This window comes from Hevea brasiliensis, chromosome 14, assembly GCF_030052815.1.
Source record: "Hevea brasiliensis isolate MT/VB/25A 57/8 chromosome 14, ASM3005281v1, whole genome shotgun sequence".
In the NCBI taxonomy this organism is placed as follows: Eukaryota; Viridiplantae; Streptophyta; class Magnoliopsida; order Malpighiales; family Euphorbiaceae; genus Hevea; species Hevea brasiliensis.
The window spans coordinates 9,874,578-9,900,311 of record NC_079506.1 but is presented as its reverse complement, the minus strand read 5'-3'; the positions used below and the strand labels follow the sequence as shown (position 1 = coordinate 9,900,311).

At 34.7% G+C, this 25,734-nt stretch overlaps 1 protein-coding gene and 1 non-coding gene across 2 annotated transcripts; one reads left to right on the top strand and one right to left on the bottom strand.

Moving 5' to 3' along the window:
• Window positions 1-408: 408 nt before the first annotated feature.
• Window positions 409-516, top strand: LOC131173559 (small nucleolar RNA R71). Its single transcript, XR_009143875.1, has one exon. It is a non-coding gene; the product is annotated as a small nucleolar RNA R71 (small nucleolar RNA).
• A 19,297-nt stretch (window positions 517-19,813) lies between these two features.
• On the bottom strand, window positions 19,814-25,045 carry LOC110643465 (zinc finger BED domain-containing protein RICESLEEPER 1). Its single transcript, XM_058134209.1, has 12 exons — window positions 24,937-25,045; window positions 24,793-24,849; window positions 24,625-24,680; window positions 24,412-24,512; window positions 24,171-24,253; window positions 23,919-24,003; window positions 23,592-23,644; window positions 23,457-23,516; window positions 23,262-23,355; window positions 22,944-22,996; window positions 21,335-22,091; window positions 19,814-21,249 (listed from the first exon to the last, which is right to left on the bottom strand). The coding sequence occupies exons 1-12, from the start codon at window positions 25,043-25,045 to the stop codon at window positions 20,019-20,021; spliced, it is 2,739 nt and encodes a 912-aa protein (XP_057990192.1). The 3' UTR covers window positions 19,814-20,018.
• Window positions 25,046-25,734: the final 689 nt, after the last annotated feature.

Here is a 25,734-nt window from a genome sequence, read left to right as displayed (position 1 = left end):
TTGTTTCCATAATTACTAACATATGCTGCTTGTTCTCCATAATCTACTCCACAGCTGGTTGTTTCCTCTGCATAAGCCACTTGTTGTGAACTTCCAGCTGATGATGTTGAACTAACCAACATACTCAAATCTTCCATTTTCTTAGCAAGGACATTTGTAAGTGCATCAAACTTTGCATTAATCATGTTGAATGGATCAAGATCATACATTCCAGCAGCTTGCCTTTTCTGAGTTGGAGCTGGTCCTCTTGGACTACTCCAAAGATGAGTATTCTTTGCAATTTTCTCTAATAACTCATAAGCTTCATCTTCATGCTTTATGATGAATTCTCCTCTGTTTGAGCATCAATAATTCCTCGATTGCGGGAGTGACATTTGTGTAGAAATTCGATTTATCATCCATTTTGGAATGGCATGATGTGGGCATAATCTCTCTAATTCCTTCCATCTCATCCATGATTCATAGAGAGTTTCATCTTCTCTTGGTCCGAAAAGTGTCATTTGATTCCTCGGCTCTTGAGTTTTTCAGTGGAAAATATTGTGCAAGAAATGCATCGATTAGTTGCTCCCAATTTGTAATGGAGTTGTGAGGTAAAGAATCAAGCCAATCCAATGCTCTATCTTTCAAAGAGAATGGGAATAGCTTCAATCTTGCTGCATCATCAGACACTCCAGGTTGTTTTTGCATGTCGCAAATCATAGCAAATTTCTTCAAGTGTGTGTGTGGATTTTCAGAAGGATGTCCTCCAAATTGAGAGTTTTGGATCATTTGAAGAACTCCAAAATCCATTTTGTAACTGTTCGCATCAATCCTTGGTCTTGCTATGCTCTCTCTCAAGTCATCAAAACGAGGAAAAGCATGATCCATCATACTTCCCCTAGGCACGTTTGCATTAACAACTTCTTCCCCTTGGGCTTCATTTTCATTGTTTTGACCATTTCCAGCATTACCAACACCAATTCTAATTCTTTCATCAGCCATATCTGCTTCTAATTCAGTTTCTCTCAAGGCTTCCTTCCTTCTTCTGGTTTCTTTCTTGTTGGCCTTACAAAATTTCTCAATTTCAGGATTGAAAAGTAAGGTCGTGTCACTTGAGCTTCTAGCTCTTCTCATAAAAGATTAAAGGTACCTGAAAAAGAACAAACAAACACAAAATGAAAAAAAATAACAAAGATAAAACTAAAAACAACTAAAATAATCAAGAATTCAATCTTAAACAAACAACTCCCCGGCAACGGCGCCAAAAACTTGATGCGTCCCAACCGCAAGTGCACGGGTCGTACAAGTAGTATAGAAAAATATCGATCCCACGAGGAGTTGTATTAATGATTGAATTTTCGATATAAAAGTTGACTAAATTGAAGTATTTATGAGATTAAAATGATGAATTAATGGGTAATGGAGTATGAAATCTAAATGTGCAAAATTAATATTCTATTCAACAATGTATTAATTAAACTAAAATTGCATCAAATAGAAATAAGCAAGTTCAAATATGGCAATGTTTAAATTGGCAAATGATTAAATTCGATTAGAAATTAACAATGGTAAAAGTCGATTCCGAGTTCGGATTTCATATTCGAGCTATTTTGGGATTTTAAATTGGTTGTCCAATCTTATGAAAATTATGAGTTTTAAGGAGTTTAATTATTAAATCCTTTGAATTCCCTTTCGAGTGAGACAAAGAGTGCCTTAATCAAACTAATCATACTATTGTGGAGTTAGAATTAATTAAGACCCATTAAGTTCCTTAATTAACTGTGAATCCTCTTAATCCTTAGCCTATTTCTAGGTCTAAGTTAATTAAGTTCAATTTCCTGATTATCTATCACAAGGCCTTCTCCTTTCGGTGCTTCAACCATGGATTAAGAACATTACTCAATGGGATCCTACATTAAGCATGTCATTAAGCATACAAGAAATGAATAAAACTCATTAAGACCACAAAATATGGATTACCCAATCAAAATCCACAAAATATCTCAAATATTACAACCCTTACTCCAGAATCAAAAGTAAACTACTCACTATCCATAATGCTTACAAGATATGATGAGTTTAAATGGAAATAAAGCTTTAATCTAAGCTAAGAAGTAAGAAATTAAACACTAGAAATGTAGAAAAATGTAAAGGAAAGAAGAAATCTGCAAATCTTGGTTAAAAATGGTGTGGAAGGTGAAAATGACTCCTCAAATTCTGCTTAGCCTCCTTCTTTCTTTCTTTGCTCCTTGCCTCCCCTAAAATGAGAAAATGGGACTATATATAGCATTTTTTCGACATGGAGCCCTAAAATAGTATGTTCTAGGAGGAATACATTAAGGAATCTTACCTGACTCATTAATGAACTCTTTATGGGATGCATAAGTGGACTGCATAAGTTATCAGATCCCTTATGCGATTTCTGATTCAGGTCACTTATGCGGTTGCATGACTTGGTGCATAGGTTATGCACAATTTCGTGAATCTGCATAAGGGAGGTGAGAATGTGCATAAGCTATGCGATCTCCTTATGCACATTTCGGTGGTTCTGAACAGTGTTCTTCCTCCTTATGCGAATCGCATAGCTTATGCGGCAAGTTATGCACAGTTTGGTCTATGCATATTTTAGCTTGAAAACTTGCTTTTGGCATCTTTTTGCTGTAGAAGACACTCCTCAATGGCAAAATTCTCTTTAGTCCTTCAAAAACACCATTTTTCCTACAAAACAAAGTAAAAATTACAAATTAGTGCAAAATTGACAACTATGAAAAACTAACTAATTAACTAATGAAATTAGCTAAAAATGACTAATAACCAAATAAAATGATTATGAAATTAAACCTAAATGATTATGCATAATGTATGCATCAGTTTCACATGACCAAACCACCTCAATCTCCCTTCTTTCAACTTATCCTCAATTGGCACCACTCCTACGTTTTCTCTAATACTCTCATTACGGGCTTTATCTAGTCTAGTATGGCCACTCATCTACCTTAACATTCTCATCTTCGCAACTCTTATCTTAGACATATACGACTCTTTTAGTGCCCAACACTCACTGTCATATAACATGGCCGTTCGTATGGCTGTAAAGTAAAATTTTCCTTTCAACTTATTGGGAATTTTGCGACCACATAAAACTCCTGTGACATGTCTCCACTTCAACCATCTAGCTTTAACCCTATGATTAACATCCTCCTCACATCCCCCATCTACTTGAAGGACTGATCCGAGATATTTAAAGTTTGGGACAGTACCACTCCGTCCCTATCACCAATTCGGCCTTCACTAAACTTGCAATGCATGTACTTTGTCTTCGTTCTACTTAACTTAAAGCCCTTTGACTCTAGAGTACTGCTCTAAAGCTCTAGCTTTCTATTGACTTCTTCTCGCATCTCATCTATCAGAACTATATCACTCGCAAATATCATGCACCAAGAGATATTCTCTTGTATATGTTTCATCAATTCATATAAAACTAATGTATAAAGGTAAGAGCTTACAGCTAAACCTTGGTGTAATCCCTCCCATTGTGCGCACAGTAGTAATTGCTCTTTCATACATATCTTTCAACACTTATATGTTCCTAATAGATACTCTCTTTTGTTCTAACACTCTCCATAAGACATCTCTTGGAACACTATCATAAGTGTTCTTCAAATCAATAAAAAACATATGTAGATCTTTCTTCATATCTCTATATTTCTCTATCAAGCTTCTAATGAGAAAGATCGCTTCCATAGTTGAACGACCGGGCATGAAGCCAAATTGATTGGGAGAGATAGAAGTTTCATGACGTAGTCGATGTTCCACAACTCTGTTCCACAACTTCATAGTATGGCTCATGAGTTTAATTTTTCTATAGTTTGAACAGCTCTGTATGTCTCCCTTATTTTTAAAAATAGGTACTAAAATGCTCTTCCTACATTCATCAGGCATTTTCTTTGAGTTCAGAATCTTATTAAATAATTTAATTAACCATTCCACTCCCATATCTCCCAAATACTTCCACACTTCAATTGGTATTCCATCGGGTCCACAGGATCCACAGGCTTTACCCAATTTCGTTCTCTTAAGTGCTTTCTTTACTTCTAAAGATCTAATCATTTTAGTATAATTCACATTCTTTTCTATTGCTCTGTAGTCTATATTCAAGCTATTATTATTTTTACTATTATTAAAGAGATCATCAAAATAATTTCTATATCTTTCTTTAATGTGCCCATCTTTCACCAACACTTTTTCCTTCTTTATCCTTAATGCACCTAACTTGATTGAGATCTTGACATTTCTTTTCTCTCCTCCTCACTAATCTATAAATATCTTTCTCCCCTTCTTTAGTTTCAAGTTTCTCATATAACTTTTCAAAAGCCTGTGCTTTTGCTTGACTAACTGCCTTTTTTGCCTCTTTGTTTGCTATATTGTACTGTTCATATGCCTCATTACTATCACACTTAGGCAATTTCTTATATCATTCCCTCTTTCTCTTCACTGGCTTTTGTACTTCCTCATTCCACTACCATCTCTCTTTTGAGGGTGGTCCATGTCTTCTAGACTCTCCAAGTACTTTTCTAGCTACTTCTCTAATCTTTGATGCCATTTGTATCCACATACCATAGGCCTCCATATCCATCTTCCATGCTTTGGACTCGAGAAGCTCATTTTTTAACTTCATTTGCTTTACTCCTTTGAACTCCCACCACTTTGTTCGAGCTATACTATTTCTTCTAACCTTACTTGAATTGTTTTTAAACGTGATATCCAAGACTACTAACCGATATTGACTTGTTAAAGCCTCTCCCGGAATGACCTTCAATCATTGCATAAAGCTCTATTTGTCTTCCTGGTTAAGAGGAAGTTAATTTGGCTTCTATGCTGCCCACTTTTGAAAGTTACTAAATGTGACTCTCTTTTTATAAAGTAGGTATTTACTAGTATTAGGTTGTATGCCATAGCAAAATCTATTATGCTTTTTTCCTCCTTATTTTGGCTATCAAAACCAAAACCTTCATGAACATTCTCATAACCTTGCCTATTACTTCCTACATGTCTATTCAAATCTCCACCAATGAAAACATTCTCTTCATTCGGTATGCTTTGCATTAGATCATCTATATCTTCCCAAAACCTTTGTTTACTCTCACTATCTAGTCCTATTTGTGGGCCTTAAGCGCTAACTACATTTATTGTTTCTCCTTCTAGTACTAGCTTTACTAGTATAATTCTATCTCCTACTCTTTTCACAGCTATTACAGCATCTTTCAATGTCATGTCTATGATTATGCTTGCTCCGTTCTTGTTTCTCTCTTTTCCAGTAAACCACAGTTTGTGCCCTAAATTACTCACTTCCTTGCTTTTCACTCCTACCCTTTTAGTCTCCTGAATGCAAGCAATATTCACCATTCTCCTTTCCAAGGTATCCACAAGCTCCATTAATTTTCCTGTAAGTGATCCAACATTCTAAGTACCAACCCTGATTCTCCTCCTATCCTGTTCCTTCCTAATTGATCTCCTTCTATGATATCTTCTATTGTTCTCTATGCCTACATTGTGTTCTATTCCACTATCTGTTCTACTATTTGTCCTATGGACTAACTTTTTTACCCCCACCTGTCCATGATGTGGGAACCCTTACTCATTTAACACCACACCCAGGCGCCAGCATGGCGCGTTGTTTTCGGTGAACGCCCTACACTCTTACATATTTCTCACTACACCCGGGCTACGATGTAGCGCTTCGTAGGTAAAAGACGCTCCAACGTTTATATCATTTGAATCCATATCATGAGGTGTGACGAAATTTTTACGCTGGTTGTCATCTACCGTAACTCTCCTCCTTTATCCGAACTTGGGATCGGTTAAGCACAAACTACTTAGGCGGAGTTTACAAAGATATATTAATAATAAATTATAATTTCTATATTAACCAATAAAAATTTAGTTAGTAAATTACCAAATTAAGTGTAGCTGAATTGATGATCAAAATCAATTATCAAGAATTAAAAATTGAATTATCCTTCATTAAAATAACTAAATTTTGTCTATTCAATTTGATTATTTAGTTATAATCGAATATTTATACTTAGTACTAATTAAACTGATACTTTTATTAAGCATAATTATTTTAAAATAAATTACTATGCATATTCTAGCTTTGATATATATATATATATGAAAAACATTTATTTTCTTCACTTCAAATTTTTAGCATACTAAATTATTAAAGATATGCAATAATTTTATATATGTTTGCAATTCAATTTTTAAAAAAAAGTTAATTTCATTTAATTTTATTAAATAAATTATTAAATCAATTTTTAATTATTTGAATTGAAATCAACAATTAATAATGTGAAAAGGAAAAGATGGATGGTCTATAAAAATAAATAAATAAATAACAAAACATAAACGCTGCTCCTTCAACCTGCTTGCATGTCTAGTAGGTCAAGTCGCCTACAGTGAACTGGCTAGGTACTAGTAGGTAGAAGTTGAAAATAAAAGACGAGTTTTTTTATGGTATCCCTCTTTAACACCAAAACTGCACTTTCCCTGCTAAGCTCAACAGTTATATCTGGTCGGTCTCCTTTCTTGACTCACCGGAGGTATTCGGCCTTTATTGTTGTCTTTCCCATCATTCATAAAAGCAAACAAAAAGAATTCGTTGGCTTCATAGCCGTAAAAATCCTCTTTTTTTGCTCTTAGCAAGGATGGATCGTAACAGTGTCAAATCTTTTGTTTTTTTGTCCAAGGATGACAATTTCCGTTTTGCAGGTCGATAATCCCAATCAAAACCCAAAAAGAAAGACCAATCATTTTATTTCTCGCAAGCTTCCGACATTTTGAAGATGGAGCAAAGTGTGGCAGTGCGAAGTGAAATTCTTTAGCTTATATAAGGAACGAAATGGGTTCACTGCTTACCCCTTCCTTCCTTTTGAACATCTTTAATTTATATTTCATTAGCAACACAGAAGCTTCAAATGGCTACCATTTTCTCCAAACGACTATCCAAAACAGATATTGAGAAAAGATTAGCAGTACCAACGGAAGCCTTGAAACTTTTGCCGAACTTCGGAGACAGATATGGAGTGTGTATCCTAGCCAAAGACCATGGGGGCTTCTTCTGGAGCTTCGATTGCACCCAAGACCTGTTTTTGCTTGCAGGAACTGGCTTGCGTTCGTTCGTTCTTGGGACCTCAAAGTTGGCGACACCATCCAATTATATCGAGAGCGTGATGAATTCACTGGGGTGGAATTCAAGATTGGGGTTCAAGCGGCTTAGTAAGGTATATCTATGAAAACAAGCCAAGCTACTTCTTTATTCATCTTTTGTTCAGTAATAATGTTCCAGAAAGTTTGTTTCCTATTCCTCTGTTTCTTGTGCTGTTTTGTTGTAATCCATATATGCTAAAGAATTCTATTTCTTATTCTCTTTTCCTTCTACAGTATCTTTCCAGTTTTTCTTCTGTGATCAATAATAATGGTCAGCAATGTTTATTTCCTGTTCTGTTTCTTACTCTGTTTTTTTTATGAGCCATCCATATATGCTGATGAATGGTGTTTCTTATACAATTTTGTTTCCCCTTCTTCTGTCTCATTATGCTCTGTACTGAAAATCTAGTTAGTTCACGTATTAGCAGGATTCAGTTTCATGTCTCCATTCCATCCCTCAAGGCATATATAAGGGTTTGGTAAACAGTAATTTAAAAAAAATTATTAAAGTTTATAGATAAAATTGTAAGTTTGAAAACTTCTGAGGCCTGCCTACAACGTAGGACCGCCCCGCTATTCACCACATTAGAATTTGCTACAACAGTTCTTCTAAACAGAGGAAATCCCATCAATATTTAACTCCTACAAAGGCCAAGACCTCAGTTGACAGACAAAAACCATTCATTTAATGGACCAATGAAGTAAATGCAGTTAAAAAAAAAAAAAAATCGAAAGTTCAAAGAGAAAGAGAAAGAAATCGATAATTGATAAAACCCATAACAATAATTGATCAGCAACGCTATTAATTAAGACAAAACCCTTTAAAATAAGAAATCAATACTAAAAAGTCATATGGGAAAGAAGTAATTGTATAATAGTGTCCTCGTCTTGCGTTGCAGCTCCTGAACTACCCACCATGTAGTTGCTTAAGCTGGGCACTGAGTCCATCATGTGCGCGCTACGATCATCAGGCCGATTCAAGCAAGGGACAATGGCGTCCATAGTCATAGTAGCAGGGGCGACTAGGTGCTCCGCCATTGTGCTTGAACTATGGCACAAGCTCTTCTGAACCACGTCCTAACCGGACCAGCCAGCCATCTCATTTCTCGGTTCACTTTTTTTTTTTTTTTTTTCAAATTACTTAACGCATAAGTTAATATTTTATTGAGTCTTTTAAAATTATTATTATTAAATAATTATTTAATATTTTTTTATTTTTAAATTTAATAACTACATTTATTTACGTGTAACACATTCATTTATTTGCCATTTCATATGAATTTAATTATGAAAAATGAAAAAAATTATACATTATAGTAATTATTCCATATATGATGACCTAGATGAAATGATAAATTAATTAGAAACATATAAATAAATATAAATGAGTCTTATAATGTTTAATTTTTCCTACTTATTTAAAATAGTTTTTTTTTAAATAATAATTACCTATTATGTTTAAATGTTATTCTATTTATTCATAAATAGTAGTTATATTTATTTTTTTATTTTATTTAAAATTATTTATCATATTTAAAAGATAAAAATTAATTTTTATTTTTAATTTTACTCTTGTTAATTGCGTGGAGAGAGAAAATTTTACCAAAATTTCGCCCGTCCAGCCAACCCCATTTTCAACATATAAATGCGCACAATCGCTAACAAAAGTCCATGGTGCATTTGACTCTGGCTTGCTTACTCTCCCTTTGTTCCCTTTTGCTACATCTCATCGGCAACAGCAAAGCGCTTCATGGCTACCAATACCATTTTCACCAAACCTCTAACCAAAACAGATATTGCTAAAAGGCTAGCAATACCAACAGAGGCCTTGAAACTTTTGCCAAACTTCGAAGACAGTCATCGGATGCTTATTGCAGTCAAGGACCATGGCGGATTCTTCTGGTGTTTCGAGTGATCCATTAGCAAAAATGGGCACCCAAGGCCTGTTCTCGCTTGCAGGGACTGGTTGGCGTTTGTTCGATATTGGGACCTCAAAGTTGGCGACACAATCCGGTTATATAGAGAGCGGGAAGAATTCTCTGGTGTAGAGTTCAAGATTGTCGTTCAAGTGGCCGGTTAAGGTATATATATATGCGCCAGTAAATCAACAAGCCAAGCAGCTTCTTTACTCATGTTTTGCTCTGTAATATAAATAATAATGTTGTAAGCTATATATGGTAAAGAAATCTGTTTCTTATGCTCTTTTCTTTTATAATTTGCTCCAGTTCTGCTGTGTGATTCAGTAATAATATTCAGGAATGTTTATTTCCTGTTGTTCTGCTTCTTACTCTGTCTTGTTATGATCCATCCATATATGCTGATTGTGTTTGTTAAGCTCTTTTTTTTCCTCTTCTTCTGTCTCGTTATGCTTTGCAGTGAAAATCTAGCATAGATTATGTTCCACCTGAATTCCGTTGCATGTCGGGCATATGGCAGGGATGCCCACATGTCCCGTTTTGGAGCCATGTTTGGCTTGGGCTTGAGCCGGACCACAAGGAAATGGTTTATTTTTAATTTAGATTTAAGGACTTTTTTTTTATTTGATTTCACTTCAATCTGTGTTAAATAATTAAAAAACTTTTATTTTTATTTTATTTTTCTAAAGCGATCTGAATTGGGTCGGACCAAGAATTTGAATCACCAATTTCAATCAGATTTCCGGTTCATCAATAGGGAGACCGACTCTGTCCTTGTGGACACCTGCGAATCTGAACTACTTTTGATGGCCCCCTCAATGGCCCAAGGACCAATCTAAACCAGCCCTTAATAAGAGAAATTATAAGATGTGCATGAGTGATAACTTTTTAAAAGTTATTCTAGAGGACCAATACACTTCTTTTTCTCTTTTAGTCTTTTCAAAATTTGATTTATATAAAAAGTTTTTAAGAGAAATCTTTAAAAGTCATTGTATATAAATTTTAAATTTTATTATATTTTAAAAATATATTATCATTATTTTATAATAACTTAATAAAAATAATTAATATCTTAAAAATAATAAATATATATTACACTCAATATCTCAACAATACATGACAACAAAGTTGTCAATAACTGCTGCGATACCAAGTACTAGATCAGGATCACACCCAGTGCTCGACAGTAACATTCTAGAAAAAATAAAAAAAGAAAAAAAAGAGAGAATTAAGAGTTAATTCTTTGCAAGAAATTATTGGGCTATCGATCCACAGCATTATTTTAACACGTCAGCGCATTTCGTTCACACAGGCTTGGTAGGAATATTGTAAGATTATCTTAATTTTTTTTTTTTTAGAATCCAAGTATTTTTAATTTGGAAGTGAATTTATTTTTCTTTTCTTTTATACCCATTAATAAGATCTGCATGCAGGGTTGCGTATTCCAACATGTCACAGCTTTTTGTCTTAATATTTTTATTTATAATTAAAATCCTTAAAATTTTAACAAAACTTTATTAAAAATAAAAATTAATTTGATCAATTTCAATTCTAGCATCTTTCAACGAATTCTGTTCGAAATTATTAGTAAAATAATAAAATTTAAAAACACAATATAAAAAATCAATTTAAAATTAAATTAATATTTTTAATTGCAAAAGTTTAGGTCTGATTCTATTTTTATTTTTACTATAACATGAAATCAAATTAAATATAGTTGAATTTTTAATTTAATTCTGATTCAATTGAATATTTCAATTTAGTTCTTTAATATTTTGGTTTATAGTTCCATTTTTAACTTTTTCAATCTATTTTTGTCTAATTTTGATTAGCTCTTAAAAAAATTTTATATAATTTTTACCATATGAAGTAAAATCTAAATCATTGTTGAGTATTAAAAATATTATTATCCTAAAATGGAAAGAGTTGACACTGTTCCTTTAACAGTACCATTACGCTGTTTCTTTACAAGTACCATACTATTTTTTTTTTCAAATTTTAAAATTAAGGTATATTTTAAAGAAGCTAATATTAGGCATTCCAATTTTTTTTTAATAAGCTTGACAACTGAGTATGATACTATTGCTACATTCCTCTAAGGTTAAGTTATTGAATCATTAAATTAATTTATCTATCTGATATAATCTAATCTATGAAATTATTATGCTAATATTACTTTTAATTTATTTCATTGTATATTTATTTTGGTTTTATTCTTTTATTTTAATTTTTCCAATTTATTTGACTCTAATTACAATTCAAAAATTGAAATTCACCAATTATAGAAATAACTACAGAATAATTGAGATAAATCTCGTTATTTTTTTCAATTTATTGAATCCCTTAATTTTTTAATATCTAATTTTATTTATTTTCTTTAAATCAAGCTTGTATCTCACTGTTATTGGTGTAATAATTGACTTTTATCACCATTAATTTGAGTTTATGTAACGATTTGAATGGACGGTAAGGTTGAGGATTGCATAACACGTGTCAAACCATGTCCCAAGCGGACGGGCCAGCTGAAGAAATGGAGTTTTCTCTTTGCGTAGAAAATTTCTTTCTTTCCATGGCATGCTGAACTCACGTGTCATCAAATTTCTCTCGAGTTATCAAATTCTCAGTTGATTGGGAAAATGATTTCACTTTTGTATTTGAATTTCATCTTAGAATCCAATGCGGGTTACCAACAGAAGCCTTAAAGCTTTTGCCAGACTTGGGATACAGCCATGGAGTGTATATTCACTCTATTTATATATATATATATATATATATATATATATAATAAAGCTATCAATTTTAACAATTAAATTTTAAGATAGGTTGATGTGATTTCTTGTAGTTGCCATTTTAACTGTATACGTAAAGCTACTTTGACGTCCTTTGAGTAGGGCAGCTTTGCCGCCGGTTGCTCCAATTTCATCAACTTCCATTAACGACACTACATTTTGGCATGTAGGCAAAAAAGAAAACTTTGTACTAAGAAAATTTATATTATGAAATTGTGATTTCATGTAAGTATATTACATGAAATGATAAGTTAATAAAAATTAATTATATAAGTAATTTAATTATTAAATTTTAAAATAATATTTAGTAATTACAATTTTATGAAACCCATTTGTATGTTCCCTAATTAGATTTGGTTGAATACTTGACCTGGAAGCTGGATGAAATTAAGCCCCTTAGATCCCTTCCTTTTCCACTCTCTTTTAAAATGAAAGGATTGATTTAATTTTAATAAAGATTTAGCTCAAATCTCATAAATCAAACTTAATTGCTAATAAGTTGCCATCCTCAGTTGTCAGGGGTCCAGGTTTTAGCACTAATTTGGGACCGTGCAGCACTTGGCTTGAACTCTTTCAAGACAAGTCAGCCAGGAGATTCTCACAATGATTTGCACATCAAAAGGGTATTTCGTTAGGATAGGGCTTTAACAAGCCAATTAAGGGAAATTCTCCCACCAAGTCTCATATAAGTAAGCCCCACAGGCACAGTCGACACATCAAGTAACGGGGCAATAATATATACACAAGCATCTCAAGCATCAAGAATAACGAGGCACCTATATATCAAGAACGGGCTACTTATTTCATTCGAATATCATAATCAATACAATGAAATAGGGATTCCTCACATTCACTTGTAGCCAGGGGGGGAAACTTACAAGCAGTGAAGGAATAAGGACTCACCAACCGGTGACTGTGGGGCCCAGCACTTGCCGACTAGTCACTCCCCCCTAAAGAGCATTAGGAACACAATGAGGTGTGACAGGAGGAGACATCACTATGCTTGAGCCATCACACCCCAAAATTACATAAATAGAAAATAATTACAAAATATCCCCTTTAGCCCCTGGAATTTACATATTACTACTTAAACTTTCTAACCCCCTTACATTCTCCCCCACTTGAATGGTCGACGTCCTCGTCGACTAAGCTTATGGCAACTCTTCAATCTTCTGTGCATGCGGTTGTAAGATACGCAATGGGATACTGCCTCATTAAAAAACCTTGACCAAGTAAAACCCAGTGGGAAAAAACCCTAGTGAAGGAAAAAGAGTGCAGTGCGTATTTACTACCAGGATTGCACTTGCAAGAACTCTCCACTGTACTGACTTTGTGGTTGGATGTCTGTTTCTAATTTGATGAGGTACTCCTTGTATGCCTGACACTGGGTGGTTTTGATAGCTTGCTCTGGTAGGATTTCTTCTATAGCTTAGTTGAATAGTGCTGTGTGAATGAAAGCTAATCTGGCGAGTTTATCACAGCTAGGATCCATCTCTTCTGCATGGTGTTGCTTTGTACTAGTAGCATGGCAAAGTGATTGAATCTTCATCCATTTTGATAACTCTGCTTTGCAAGTTAGCTAGTCGACCTCGATAATCAGTGACATTGGCTTCTTATCCTTGTGAATTAGTCTCTTATTTTGATTGCGAAGGAGGTGTAGTTGGTTTGGTAGTCGTATTATCGTCATTTGATCTTCAGCTTGCAATTCTTGTGGCTGTTGGTGTTCCTTTGCCGAATCCTTCATCTGATTTAATGCTTATTCTAATTAGGCCCTTGCCTTCTCTCCATTATAATCCCACTCCTTTAGGAAGTAGGATGTGGTGTGATCTTTACTCTGTTGGGATCCATAGCTTAGTAAGTTGACTTGCGTCTTCCAGAACACCTGGTTTGCTATAGTGCAACAAGTAGCCAAAGTATTTGTTAGTCTAAAAGGCATAACAAGAAGTTTATAGTTATAATACCAGGTCACGACAATGATTTCATGTTTGTCTCTTATACTCGTTGGCACTCCTTGTGAGCTGCTTATGGCCCTTGGCTTTCATATGTCCACTTCTTCATAAGTCTGTATGCTTGAGGAATATTGCCTTTGTTAAACATATGCTTGAAGAATTTGACTTTGGGTTGCTTTGACATGCCTTTCTCTCTCTTGTAAAAGAGTTTATTCTCTTACACCTTCTCAAAGCTAAGTAGAGATATTCCTCTAAAGTGTACGTATATACCATGTTATCATCAAGGTGGACCACCACAACTTGTCGGGATAATCACAAAATACCTCCCGCAGATGGTAGTATAACTTGTAAGCATTGCATAAGGTCGGTCTCCTTTTTTTGGTAGTTAGTTTTAGCTACTGTTAAGTTGTTTGATCTCTAGTATTGATTACTCTACAATCTTGCACAATATTGTTCTCTTCCCCGGTTGGTTAGCTTATCTCCCTTTATTTCTCTCAGAATGGAGTTGTTTTTGGATTACTCCCCCACTTAAAGCCTTGCCCCATTTTCTAGGGTAGTTGTCTCGACTTTTCTATCATGATCGAGCTCTTATTTAGCTCCTTCACTTACATCTCATTAACTCATTCTTTACCAAAGTTTCACGTCTACTTTACCATACCCTTACTATCTTAGCATGAGAGTCACAAATGTCCTCACATATTCCTGGATTGGATCTATCTGTTGTATCTCATTTAACCCGCATTATGTGTTATGTGCTACCTGCATAAGGTAAGGATAGTGCATCCAGTTCTATGATTATTCCTTCCACTTTATCATGCCACCATAGTTTGCCCTCCTTTAGTTCTCTCGCATTGTGAGTACCACTAAAGCCTTTAGTTTCGAAATTTCCTCATATTAGGATTATTGGTAGTGCTTACCAGCAGTTCACCTTAAAATTGTATTCTTGGTATCCTCGACCTCATTGCTAATCTCGACCACAGTCCCTACAAGAGAATTGTGAGGAGTGGTAATAGGCTTTAAATTTTCCACAGTCTTTTTTTTTACATGATAAGCAACTGCTTTAAGCTCTCGCATATGTTCTCCAAGTCGCTTGATTAATCCTTTCCTGTAAAAGAAATGGGATTTCTGATGGCCTCAAGCTCTATTGGCTCACCCTCACCCTTGGAAAGCATGGCTAACATAGCCAGAAGGTATTTCATGTAAACATGGGATTTTGGGAGGCCTCAAGCTCTATTGGCTCACCCTCACCCTTAGAAAGCTTAGCCATCATAGCTAAAAGATATTTCCTGCAAGTACGGGATTTTGGGTGGCCTCAAGCTCTATTGGCTCACCCTCACCCGATATAGCTAGGCTACTATAGCCAATGATATTCAATTTTCTCATTGCTCAAAGAGGAAGGCAGACTGACTCAAGCTCTATTGCTAGCCCCCTCAAAATTATCATAAGGTCATTACACTCTCTCCAAAAGATGCAGCTGATGGAGTGTGTAGCATCCCACTTGGGATCATTACCCTCTCTCCAAAAGATGCAACTAAAGGAGCGTGCAACAGCCTGTATTCTCAACCGATGTGTAACTCAGTCACCCTGCCTACTCCTCTCAGAGCGCTTGGCGTGACAATCAATGGGAGGAACTCAGTCACCCTGCCTACTCATTTTTAGAGTGCTTGGCGTGACAATCAATGAAACATCTATTGCCTTTAGTGAAATCACTTCGATCCCTTTTCTCTACGGTGGTAATACTTGCACAGTAGATTCCTTCATGCTCTCCACCATTCATGGATCGGTGGTTGCTCTGATACCAACTGTCACGGGTCCAGGTTTTAGCACAAACTTGGGACCGTGCGGCGCTTGGCTTGAACTCTTTCAAGACAAGTCAGCCAGTAGATTCTCACAATGATCTGCACATCAAAAGGGTATTTCATTAGGATAGGGCTTTAACAAGCCAATTAAGGGAAATTCTCCCACCAAGTCTCATATAAGTACGCCCCACAGGCATAACCGACACATCAAGCAACGGGGCAATAATATATACACAAGCATCTCAAGCATCAAGAATAACGAGGCACCGATATATCAAGAACGGGCTACTTATTTCATTCGAATATCATAATCAATACAATGAAATAGGGATTCCTCACATTCACTTGTAGGCAGGGGGGAAACCTATAAGCAGTGAAGGAATAAGGACTCACCAACTGGTGACTTTCGGGCCCAGCACTTGCCGACTAGTCACTCCCCCCTAAAGAGCATTAGGAACACAATGAGGTGTGACAGGAGGAGACATCACTATGCTTGAGCCATCACATCCCAAAATTACATAAATAGAAAATAATTACAAAATATCCCCTTTAGCCCCTGGAATTTATATATTACTACTTAAACTTTTTAACCCCCTTACACTTAGATCCCTCCCTTTTCCACTCTCTTTTGAAATGAAAGGATTGATTTAATTTTAATAAAGATTTAGCTCAAATCTCATAAATCAAACTTAATTGCTAATAAGTTGCCATCCTCAGTTATCAAATTGCAAAATTCCAAAATCTTCTAGTTATTGGGGCACATATTAGAAATCACAGCAGTGTTATTAAACCTATATTAGAAGTTGATTCAGCAAAAAAACCGAGTGAATGATGGTTTAATCAATGGCCAATTGTTCAATTAGTGAGTCATTAAAATTAATTAAATATATATAAATTAATTAGAAATAATTAAACATAATACCTATTAATATAAATAAATAAATAAATAAATAAAATTAATTTTTACTTATTTAAAATAAAACTTTAACATTTATTAAATTATATTTACATAAATTTTATTAACATTTTTAAATTTTCTATAAAAATATTCAAGTAATATAATATATAATTTTTTTTTATAAATCTATAATTATCTTTTTAATATTTACGAAATATTAACTATTTGTCAAAAAATAAATATATTAAAAAATATATGATTACCTCGTTAACTGAATTGATTTTGATTTTAAAAGCTGAATTATATATATATATATATATATATATATATATATATATATGAAAGGGAGAAGCTTGAAGAGGGAGAAGCTTGGGTAAGCTTTTGTTCCTTTGAAGTGGCCTCCCTTTGCCTTGGATGAGTGACTCCTTATATAGAAGTATCCCGGGGCAGTTTTGTAATTTTGTAGGATTTGAACAGTGTCTGCCACTTGATGCCTTCACGTGTGAACAGTGCTTCTTGTCTCCTTCACATGCAAATAGTAAAAAGTGAACAGTACAATATATGACAGGTGAACAGTGTCCTGTCTGGTTTTGAAATAAAGGAAAAGAGAACAAAGTAAAAATGATTACAAAAATAAAGGAAAATGAAGAGAAAGGTAAAAGTGCAAAATTTCAAAGAGTAAAAATAAAAGTAGAATGGAAAATAAAGAGAATAAAAAGCAAGATGGATAATTTTGCCGCTATAAATTTCTTTTGCCGGTCTTAAAATTTTTTTCTTTTCTTTTCTTTTTCTTTTTCTTTTTCTTTTCTTTTTCTTTTTCTATTTCCTTTTTTTTTTTTTATGGGGTGGAGCTGGGACCACTCTTTTATCCTTCCATCATGTTTTGTAAGTTGTGCCATGTCTCCTCATCGTCACTTGTTTCTTCATTTGACGAGACAGAAGATAAGTCGTAATGACTTTCATACTGAACCATGTAATTTTCATACCTTGTTTCAATATGAAAGCGTTTTGGAGCTGGCAAATGTTTATAATGAACAAATATCCGAGAGTATGTACCCGTATGGATTAGTGCATATTCTGGATATCGGTGTTTTCGCCAGTTATCGACAACTGTCTTTGCTCGCCATTTGTTGAGTTGGACGAAATAGTCTTCATGATTGCATGGCCAATCCGGAAGATGATAGAGAGGAGGCTGTTTTGTATCCAGGTAGAAGTAATGGATCGCTTGTTGTAGCTCTCCATTTGCTAATACTTCTGGAGGTGTTGAAATAATTTGTATGTTGACTGGTTTTAGGAAGAATAATAGTCTTCTTACTTCTTGAAGGACTTTATTTCCCAAAAACCTTGTCATTTCATAATCAGATTTCGTAACTCGGACTCCAGCTAACATGCCCCATTTGAATAGTTCTCGGGCGTCTAGATATCGGGTACAAGACATCTGAGTGGTTTTGAAGCGGGAAATGCTGAAATCTAAGCTGTGTTCACAGTCTGAATAGCACAGAGGATATCTGTTAGGATGTTCCTGAGTGCGATGAAAACGGGGTTTTGAGTAGTACTCCCATTCCCATGACCATCCATTGTGACCTTGCTGATTGCTTTTTGTAAAATTGAGACCTTTTTGGAAAACATCCAGCTGTTCTTTGATTCTGGACTGGATGATATTTTATAGGATCTGCTCGCGGATCTCTTGAGGAAGACCGTTGAGAACTTGTTGCCTGAATTTCTTCGAAAGACAACGGGTTTGGAAATGTTCTAAGGACCTATTGGCACCAACTGAAGCAAAGAGGACTTCACTGTGGTGATAATTTTTCACATTGACCAGTGGGGCCAATGGTAATTTTGCACTAGAATCCAGTGGGGATCCTAGGCCTTCAGTCCTTCGCCTTTGAATTTTTACACTAGAATCCAGTGGGGATCCTAGGCCCTAAAATTCCTGTTTTTGTAATTCAAGGTGATGATTTTGGTTAGAAGTGGATGGGTCTGATGGACTAATTCTGGATGTAATGGATTTGTATAAAATCTGGTTTTGTAATATTTAACTATATACATATATGTATAAGTAATGCATGAACATGCCTTGAATCATAAAATAATATTGAAATTATAAATAAAATCAATATTTACTCACAGTACACCAAAAGCTACCGTAGTAGTTGGACGAAGAAGGAAGGCTGACTCGACTCACCTAAACAATTGTATTATAAATTTATCATAATTAACTCAAAACAAGACTTTAAAGAGTCAAACACACTCTAATTTATGTTGAAAATCTAGTAAAATTTCTCCTGTACCTAGGACCTACCCAACCTGCAAAGTGGTTTAAACAATACTTCTAAAATCACACATCTCAAATCCACATCTCAACAATATCATATGGCCCCTTCTAGGCCCGCTAAACCAGGCAAACTCAAGTAAATAAGAAATTCAGCTACAAGTTTTAAAACTAATATTTTTCAAAAATTCAACCAAACTAGCTCGAAAAATTCTAAAATTTTATCCCGCAGTCCTTAATAATGCTATAAGGCTATTGCAAAAAGAATTATAATTTTGATTCAGAATCAAAATCGCCTTTCTAATAACTAGCTTAGGAATAAATATTCATACCCGTTTCCAATCCGATTAGAATTTTTCTTTTACCACTTATACCCGTCCCAAACTCCATTTACTATTAACATCGTACTACTCAAACTTGATTATTTTTTGCAATTTTACTGTAAATATAATGCAGGGGTTCTCGATTCCGTACCAAATCTGAATCCAAAATATTTAAAAAGCATAGCAAAGGAAAATTCTGGATTTTAAAACTTAATAAAAATAATAATACAATTTCATTTCACACAATAATTTCATCAAATAAATCACAAAAAAAAAAATAAATAAACAAAATCAATCATAAAAACTAATCATACTAAATTCAACAAAATTTACATAATTTAAAGAAGTATAATACATGAATTAGAGCTCAAATTCATCATAATCATGATAGAAAGAAGTTCTTCATAAATTGTACCAAACACATTAAAATTTAACTACAAATTGTAATAAATAAATAGCTCATAAACGTAACACTAATGTCTAATCATCTAAAATACTTAAAACTTCATAGAAACATAATCTTCAAGTTCCAATATCCAAAGTCCAAGATTTCCTTCAAAAACAAAAAAAAAAAAGAATATTACACTTTAAAACAATATATATTATAATAATAACAATTATGCGCAAAAATTTAGGAAATAAAACTTACACGTATTAAAATTGTGAAATGCTTACTTTAATCTACATCCTCGTCGACATCATATAAACAACTTGATTCCGCAATTGAACAAGAAGCTAAACATTAAAAGAGAGAGAAAAAAAAAACATTTTAAACATTTGTTAACTTTACATTTAAAATAAAGAAAATAAAATTAAAAGAGTTCAATTTTACAATTACCTTCACTTTCAGCACATAACCAATTTTGTGAGCACATCAACGCTTACAAAGTATCCTGACAAAGTCTACTTTGATGAACACTAAGAACTCTACCACCAATACTAAAAGCAGACTTGGATACATTCGTAAACACAAGCATAGCTAAGAAATCTCGAGCAATCTTTTGTAATGTGGGATATTTTATCCCATTTGTCTTCCACCAATTAAGAATATCAAATTCAAAATCTTGCATGCATGGAAAAAGACTCTCCTCAAGATAATAATTTAATTCAGATTTCACATGAACACTACTGGAGGAAGAGCTAAGAAAGGCAACTAGATTGCTCCAATCTTTCTTTAAAGAACCTTGACTTTCTAACATTGGAATAGGTGGAACTAAAGATATGAAATGAGATTTTGGCTCGGAAACTCGACATTGGTAATTGCTAAGCAAATTATAACAAGTTGTTTTAGCTTGCTCAATCTCACTCGATGCATCATCACCATAAATCATAGGAAAAAAGTATTCAAACACTCTCATCTTATACCGAGGATCCAATATGACAGCTATAGACAAAACATCACGAACCACCTTCCAATATTTCTGAAGATAATCAAACATTTTACTAGACATGGTCTTTATAACCTCATTATCAGACTTCATCCAATCCACCATTGAACTTCTCAAATGACAAATGGGAACGAAATAACAATTAGAAGTTGGATATTTTCTCCCAACAGATATTTTAGAGATGCTACGAATAGTTTCTAACTTTTCTAAAACCATTTTTGCCATTTCCCAATCATCATCAGTTGGCACGCTCGTATAATTTTTTTCCCTAATTCTCAACCTAGGAAAGACATCCTTATATCCAATTGCTGTTTCAAGCATCAAATATGTTGATTTCCAATGAGTTCTACAATCTAAACTCAACTTTTTCTCACAAGAAATCTTCAATTCTTTTGCCATTTCTTCAAATGTTTTCACTCGTTGAGGAGTGTCTGACCAAAAAGCTACAGTAACCCTAATTCTTACAAGTGAATTCTCAATAATGGATAACCCATCCTTTATAGCAAGATTCACAATATGCACATAATACCTCGTACACAATATAGGCCCATCACATAAAAGATCACTGTACAATTTATCATCAATAATAGGAACCACACCATCATTGGTGTAATTGTCTACAGTGATTGTAGAAATTTTTGTCAAAATATCCCACTTGCTAAAAGCATCCATCAAATGTCCTTCAAGTTCTTCCTTAGTATGCAGTGCTAGCACATGAACAAATCTACATATCAACAATGAAGAGAAATAAGAAAAATTAACAAAAAAGAATAAGCATTTAAACATTTTAAGAAAGATAAGCAAATTACCGTAAAATGCGATTTTGTAACACCCAAGACTCATCAATATAATGTGCAGTGATAGACATGAAACCTTCCTTTTGATTTGATGTCCACATATCAGTGGTGATTGCTATTCGACACTCGAGTTTCTTGAACACATTGTATAACTTTTCAAACTCAATAGCATAGATATTCAAAATATCTTTCTCAATAGTATTTCTAGAAACCATTTCGAAGAGTGGTTGAAGACTAGCAACAAACTTTTTAAATCCCACATGTTCAACAATTGAGAGTGGATACTCATGTAATATGATAGCACATGCCAACTCTCTTCTTGATTTTTCTTGATCAAATGTAAAATTCCCAAATTGTAAAGAGATTTGTTTTTGCTTCTCTAGACATTTGGCTATGTCTTGATTGTTTTTCTTCCCACACTTCTCTAGGTGATTATGCAAAGACTTGGTGCCATTTTTGCTATTAGCCTTAAGCCTTGACTTACAATGATGACAAATTGCCCAATCATTCCCATTGCAATTAACTCTACCAAAATGATCCCAAACAGACGACGTCAACTTCCTTTTCTTTCCCAATTGACTAGTTGGAGGAAGACTAGAGGTGGGCTCTATATTTTCTGCCACAAATTGGGAGGGATTGATTGGTGTCGTTGACTTATCAAAACCAGAATTACTAGATCGCTGAGTAGTTTCAGATGGTTGAGAAACAGTAGCATCTTTACAACTCTCTACAGCTTCAACACTATTAACTGTTGATGTCTGAAAATATCCTAAATTTAAAGAACAAAAATATATGTTAAAACATAACTTCAACTCAGAGAATGCTAAAATTCTGCTATATATAAACAGAATATATAACAATGGTACAAACAGAAAATAAAAATTTCAACCATAAACAGATCTATGCTAAAACATGTGTTCCTCGATAAATTTCAACCATAAACAAAACTAAAAATATCAGCCCTTAAAACATGTGTTCCACTATATTAAAGCAGAATATAAATTTCAACTCAAACCACAAACATAAAACATAAACAAAACATGTGTTCCTCTATAAAAGACTAGAAATACATATAAACCAAACTTAAACATAACAGCCCTTGTATTCCTCTATAAGACCCAATGATTAATAGATCTCAGAAATTCATTTGGAAAGTGGTAGCAGAACCCAAACATAAACAGAGTATATACATAAACCAAAAATAAACAGAACCAAACATGTGCAGAGTATATATAAACCAAACAGATCTAAGCAATTTAAAGAGGAACAAATCTAAACAGAACCGGTGCAGATGCAGCAGGACCCTAATAGAGGAACAGACTAAGATATAAATATTGGGAAAAAAAGATTTGTGATAGAGGGGACCCATTGTGCAGTGGGGTGTGGAAAGGTTATGTAGCAGAACTATCTGTCACAGAAGGAAGGATGTGAAGTGGGAAGGATGGGCTTGAGATGCAATGTTAACGGAAGAGGGAATTTGTTCTTTGGAGCTGAGGCTAGGACATCAGTGCAGATGCTGTGGCGACGCTGTCCTGCTGTTTGGCATCGAAATAAAAACAAGCAGCATACCTAAATACATGCTTGCAGAAGTAAACACATATTTAACAAGATAAAAAGACACCTCCATACAAGCTCCCATTTGTTTGCTGCCCTCCCTGGCTAGTCGATCCAGACCTAACAAGAGAATTTCCATTAGTTGTATTCCTATAAGCAGTAGAAACAATTTCACCAGGTTTTGTTGTTCCAGATGCCTCATCAACATCACTGGTGCTGCCAAGTGATGATGCTTGGAGCCTATGTTTGGATGAAGCAGATGGAGGTTTTTTAAAGTAATAGAAGATAAGGAACAAAGTGAGGTTTTTGGAGGTCCAAAGACTTTACCACTTTTAAAGAAGCTTCCTCCCAAACAAACGCACAATTTTAAAAGCCCATATCTTACCTCGAGACACTTCCTTCCAAGGATAAAGTTGCAGGGCCAGACGATGAGGTCCCCGCTTGTTCGCAAGGTTTGGCAAGAGGATAACTACCTGTAACTGGAGAATATATATCCAATAATCATATAACAAATTGCATTAATTGTTATTCTTTATCATCCTTTTTTTAAAAAAAAAAAGATGCCACAGAGGGGACTTACTGTGCTGAGGCGAGGGTATCTGTGTAGATGATGTGGTGATGTTGTCCTGCTGTTTGGCGCCTAAATAAAAATAACAAGCATGCCTAAATACATGCCTGCAGAAGTAAACACATATTTAAAGAGATTGAAAGATACCTTCATACAAGCTCCTGTTTGTTTGCTGCCCCCCCTGGCTAGTCGGAACAGACCTAACAAGAGAATTTCCGTTCAGAGTTGTATTCCTGTAAAGAGCTGAAATAATTTCACCTGGTTTTGCTGTTCCAGATGCCTTAACTACATCACTGGCATTGCCAAGCAATGATGGTTGAAGCCTACGTTTGGATGAAGTAGACGGAGGTTTTTTAAAATAAGGTAATAGAAGATAAAGGGAAAAAGTGGGGTTTTTGGAGTTCCAAAAACTTTACCTCTTTTAAAAAACCTTCCTCCCAAACAAACACACAACTTTAAAAACCCATACTTTACCTCCAAGCACTTCCTCCCGAAGATCCCAAAGATGAAGGTATAGGGCCAGACGAAGAGGTCCCAGTTTGTGCGCAAGGTCCTGCAACTGAAGAACATATATCCAATAATTATATAACAAATGGCACAAAATTAGGTATCAGTGCAGATGCTGTGGCGACACCGTCCTGCTGTTTGGTGCCTAAATAAAAACAAGAAGCATGCCAAAATACATGCCTTCAGAAGTAAACACATATTTAAAGAGATCAAAGTTACCTCCAAACAAGCTCTCATCTGTTTGCTGCCCCCCCTGCCTCGGTACAGGCCTAAAAAGAGAATTTCCATTCGGAGTTGTGTTCCTATAAGCAGATGCCCCAGCGAAGTGTATGGAGATTTTTTTAAAAAGAAGGTAATAGAAGATAAGGAAAAAGTGAAGTTATTGGAGGTCCAAAAATTTACCTCCTTTAAAAAAACCTTCCTCCAAATAAACATACAACTTCAAAAATTCATACCTTACCTCCAAACATTAGGGTTACTGTCAGACCATGAGGTCCCAGCTTGTTCACAAGGTTTAGCAAGAGAATTACTACCTGCAATTCGAGAATATATATCCGAGAACTATATAACAAATTGCACATAATTAGTATTCTCTATTATCACTGGGAATTTATTTAATTTTCCTGGTCAACTTCATTAAAAAAAAAAAAAGAAAAAGAAAAAGCAACCTTACGTTATCCAAGCCACGAATAGGGACCATCCAATACACAGAGAAACCTAACGAGGACTCTAACATCAAAATTGAAGCACAATAATAAAATGAATCTCCCAGCAAACGAAATTCAAGAAGATAAACTAAAGAGCATAAATCTCTAGCGAAGCAGAAGATGAAGAAAGGAACCTGTTTGTTGGGAATTGAAGTCCATGGACGATGGAAAAGTATTGGCTCCGACTATCCCTGCGTCCACCTAATAATCAGGCTGAGCGATCGACACATTATCGAGTGTCAAAGGTCCCATAAACTCAGCAAGGGAGAAAAAGAAACTTGTTTGTTGGGAATTGGAGTCCATGGACGATGAAAAACTATGGGCTCCGGTTATCTCTGCTTCCAGCTCACAAGTAAGCAGACAGTAAGAGGAGGGAGCGATTGCCATAGTACTGCGCGTCCAAATTCCTATTGCCTCTGCAATTTATGCGATGCCGCGTCTGACCTGAGCACGTGCGTTGTTGCCGCGTACCCGAGTAAGCATACATGATGGTGACTTGTACCGGGTACCCGATTCAAGCATACACTATGGTGACTTTATACCGGGTACCCGATGTTCTCCAATTTTTTAGAATCCATAATTAAATTTTTGGGATGGCCAGTGAGGCCATGAAAAAGACACCCATTCTTTTTTTTTTTTAACTGGATGAAAAAAGACTGACTTGTATTTCTCATATTATCTCATTATATATATATATATATATATATATATATATTTTTTTTTTTTAATTAATCCTTTTACCTTATCTCTATCTTTTCTTTTTTTTTTAATTTAATTAAGTCACTGTTGGGTGTTTTATTATGGAAGTTTGCGCCTTTTTTTTCCTAACCTATCAAATTCTGGAGTGAAGAATGATTTTATGTATTTGTTCTAATAATTTTAGTTGAATTTGATACAAGTAGTATAGACAATGGAATGCAAATCCTACACACCTTGCCATCCAATTTAGATTTACACGAGGTTTTTTTCCCATTCTGTGATTAGAGAGAGAGTTCTCTCAAGGTTTTTCTCTTTTTGTGGTTTTAGTCCATTTTCTTTGCTGCACTCATTGGTCGTCCTCTGCCCCTTTCGGGTAG

Excerpts from the sequence above, each read along its gene's own strand:
- LOC110643465 (XM_058134209.1), bottom strand. The coding sequence starts at position 25,045 with ATGGCAATCGCTCCCTCCTCTTACTGTCTGCTTACTTGTGAGCTGGAA. Across the intron at positions 24,254-24,411 it reads AGTAACCCTAATGTTTGGAG|GAACACAACTCCGAATGGAA; the intron begins GTAAGGTATGAA and ends ATCTGCTTATAG. Across the intron at positions 23,645-23,918 it reads TCGGGAGGAAGTGCTTGGAG|GTCTGTTCCGACTAGCCAGG; the intron begins GTAAAGTATGGG and ends TTCTCTTGTTAG.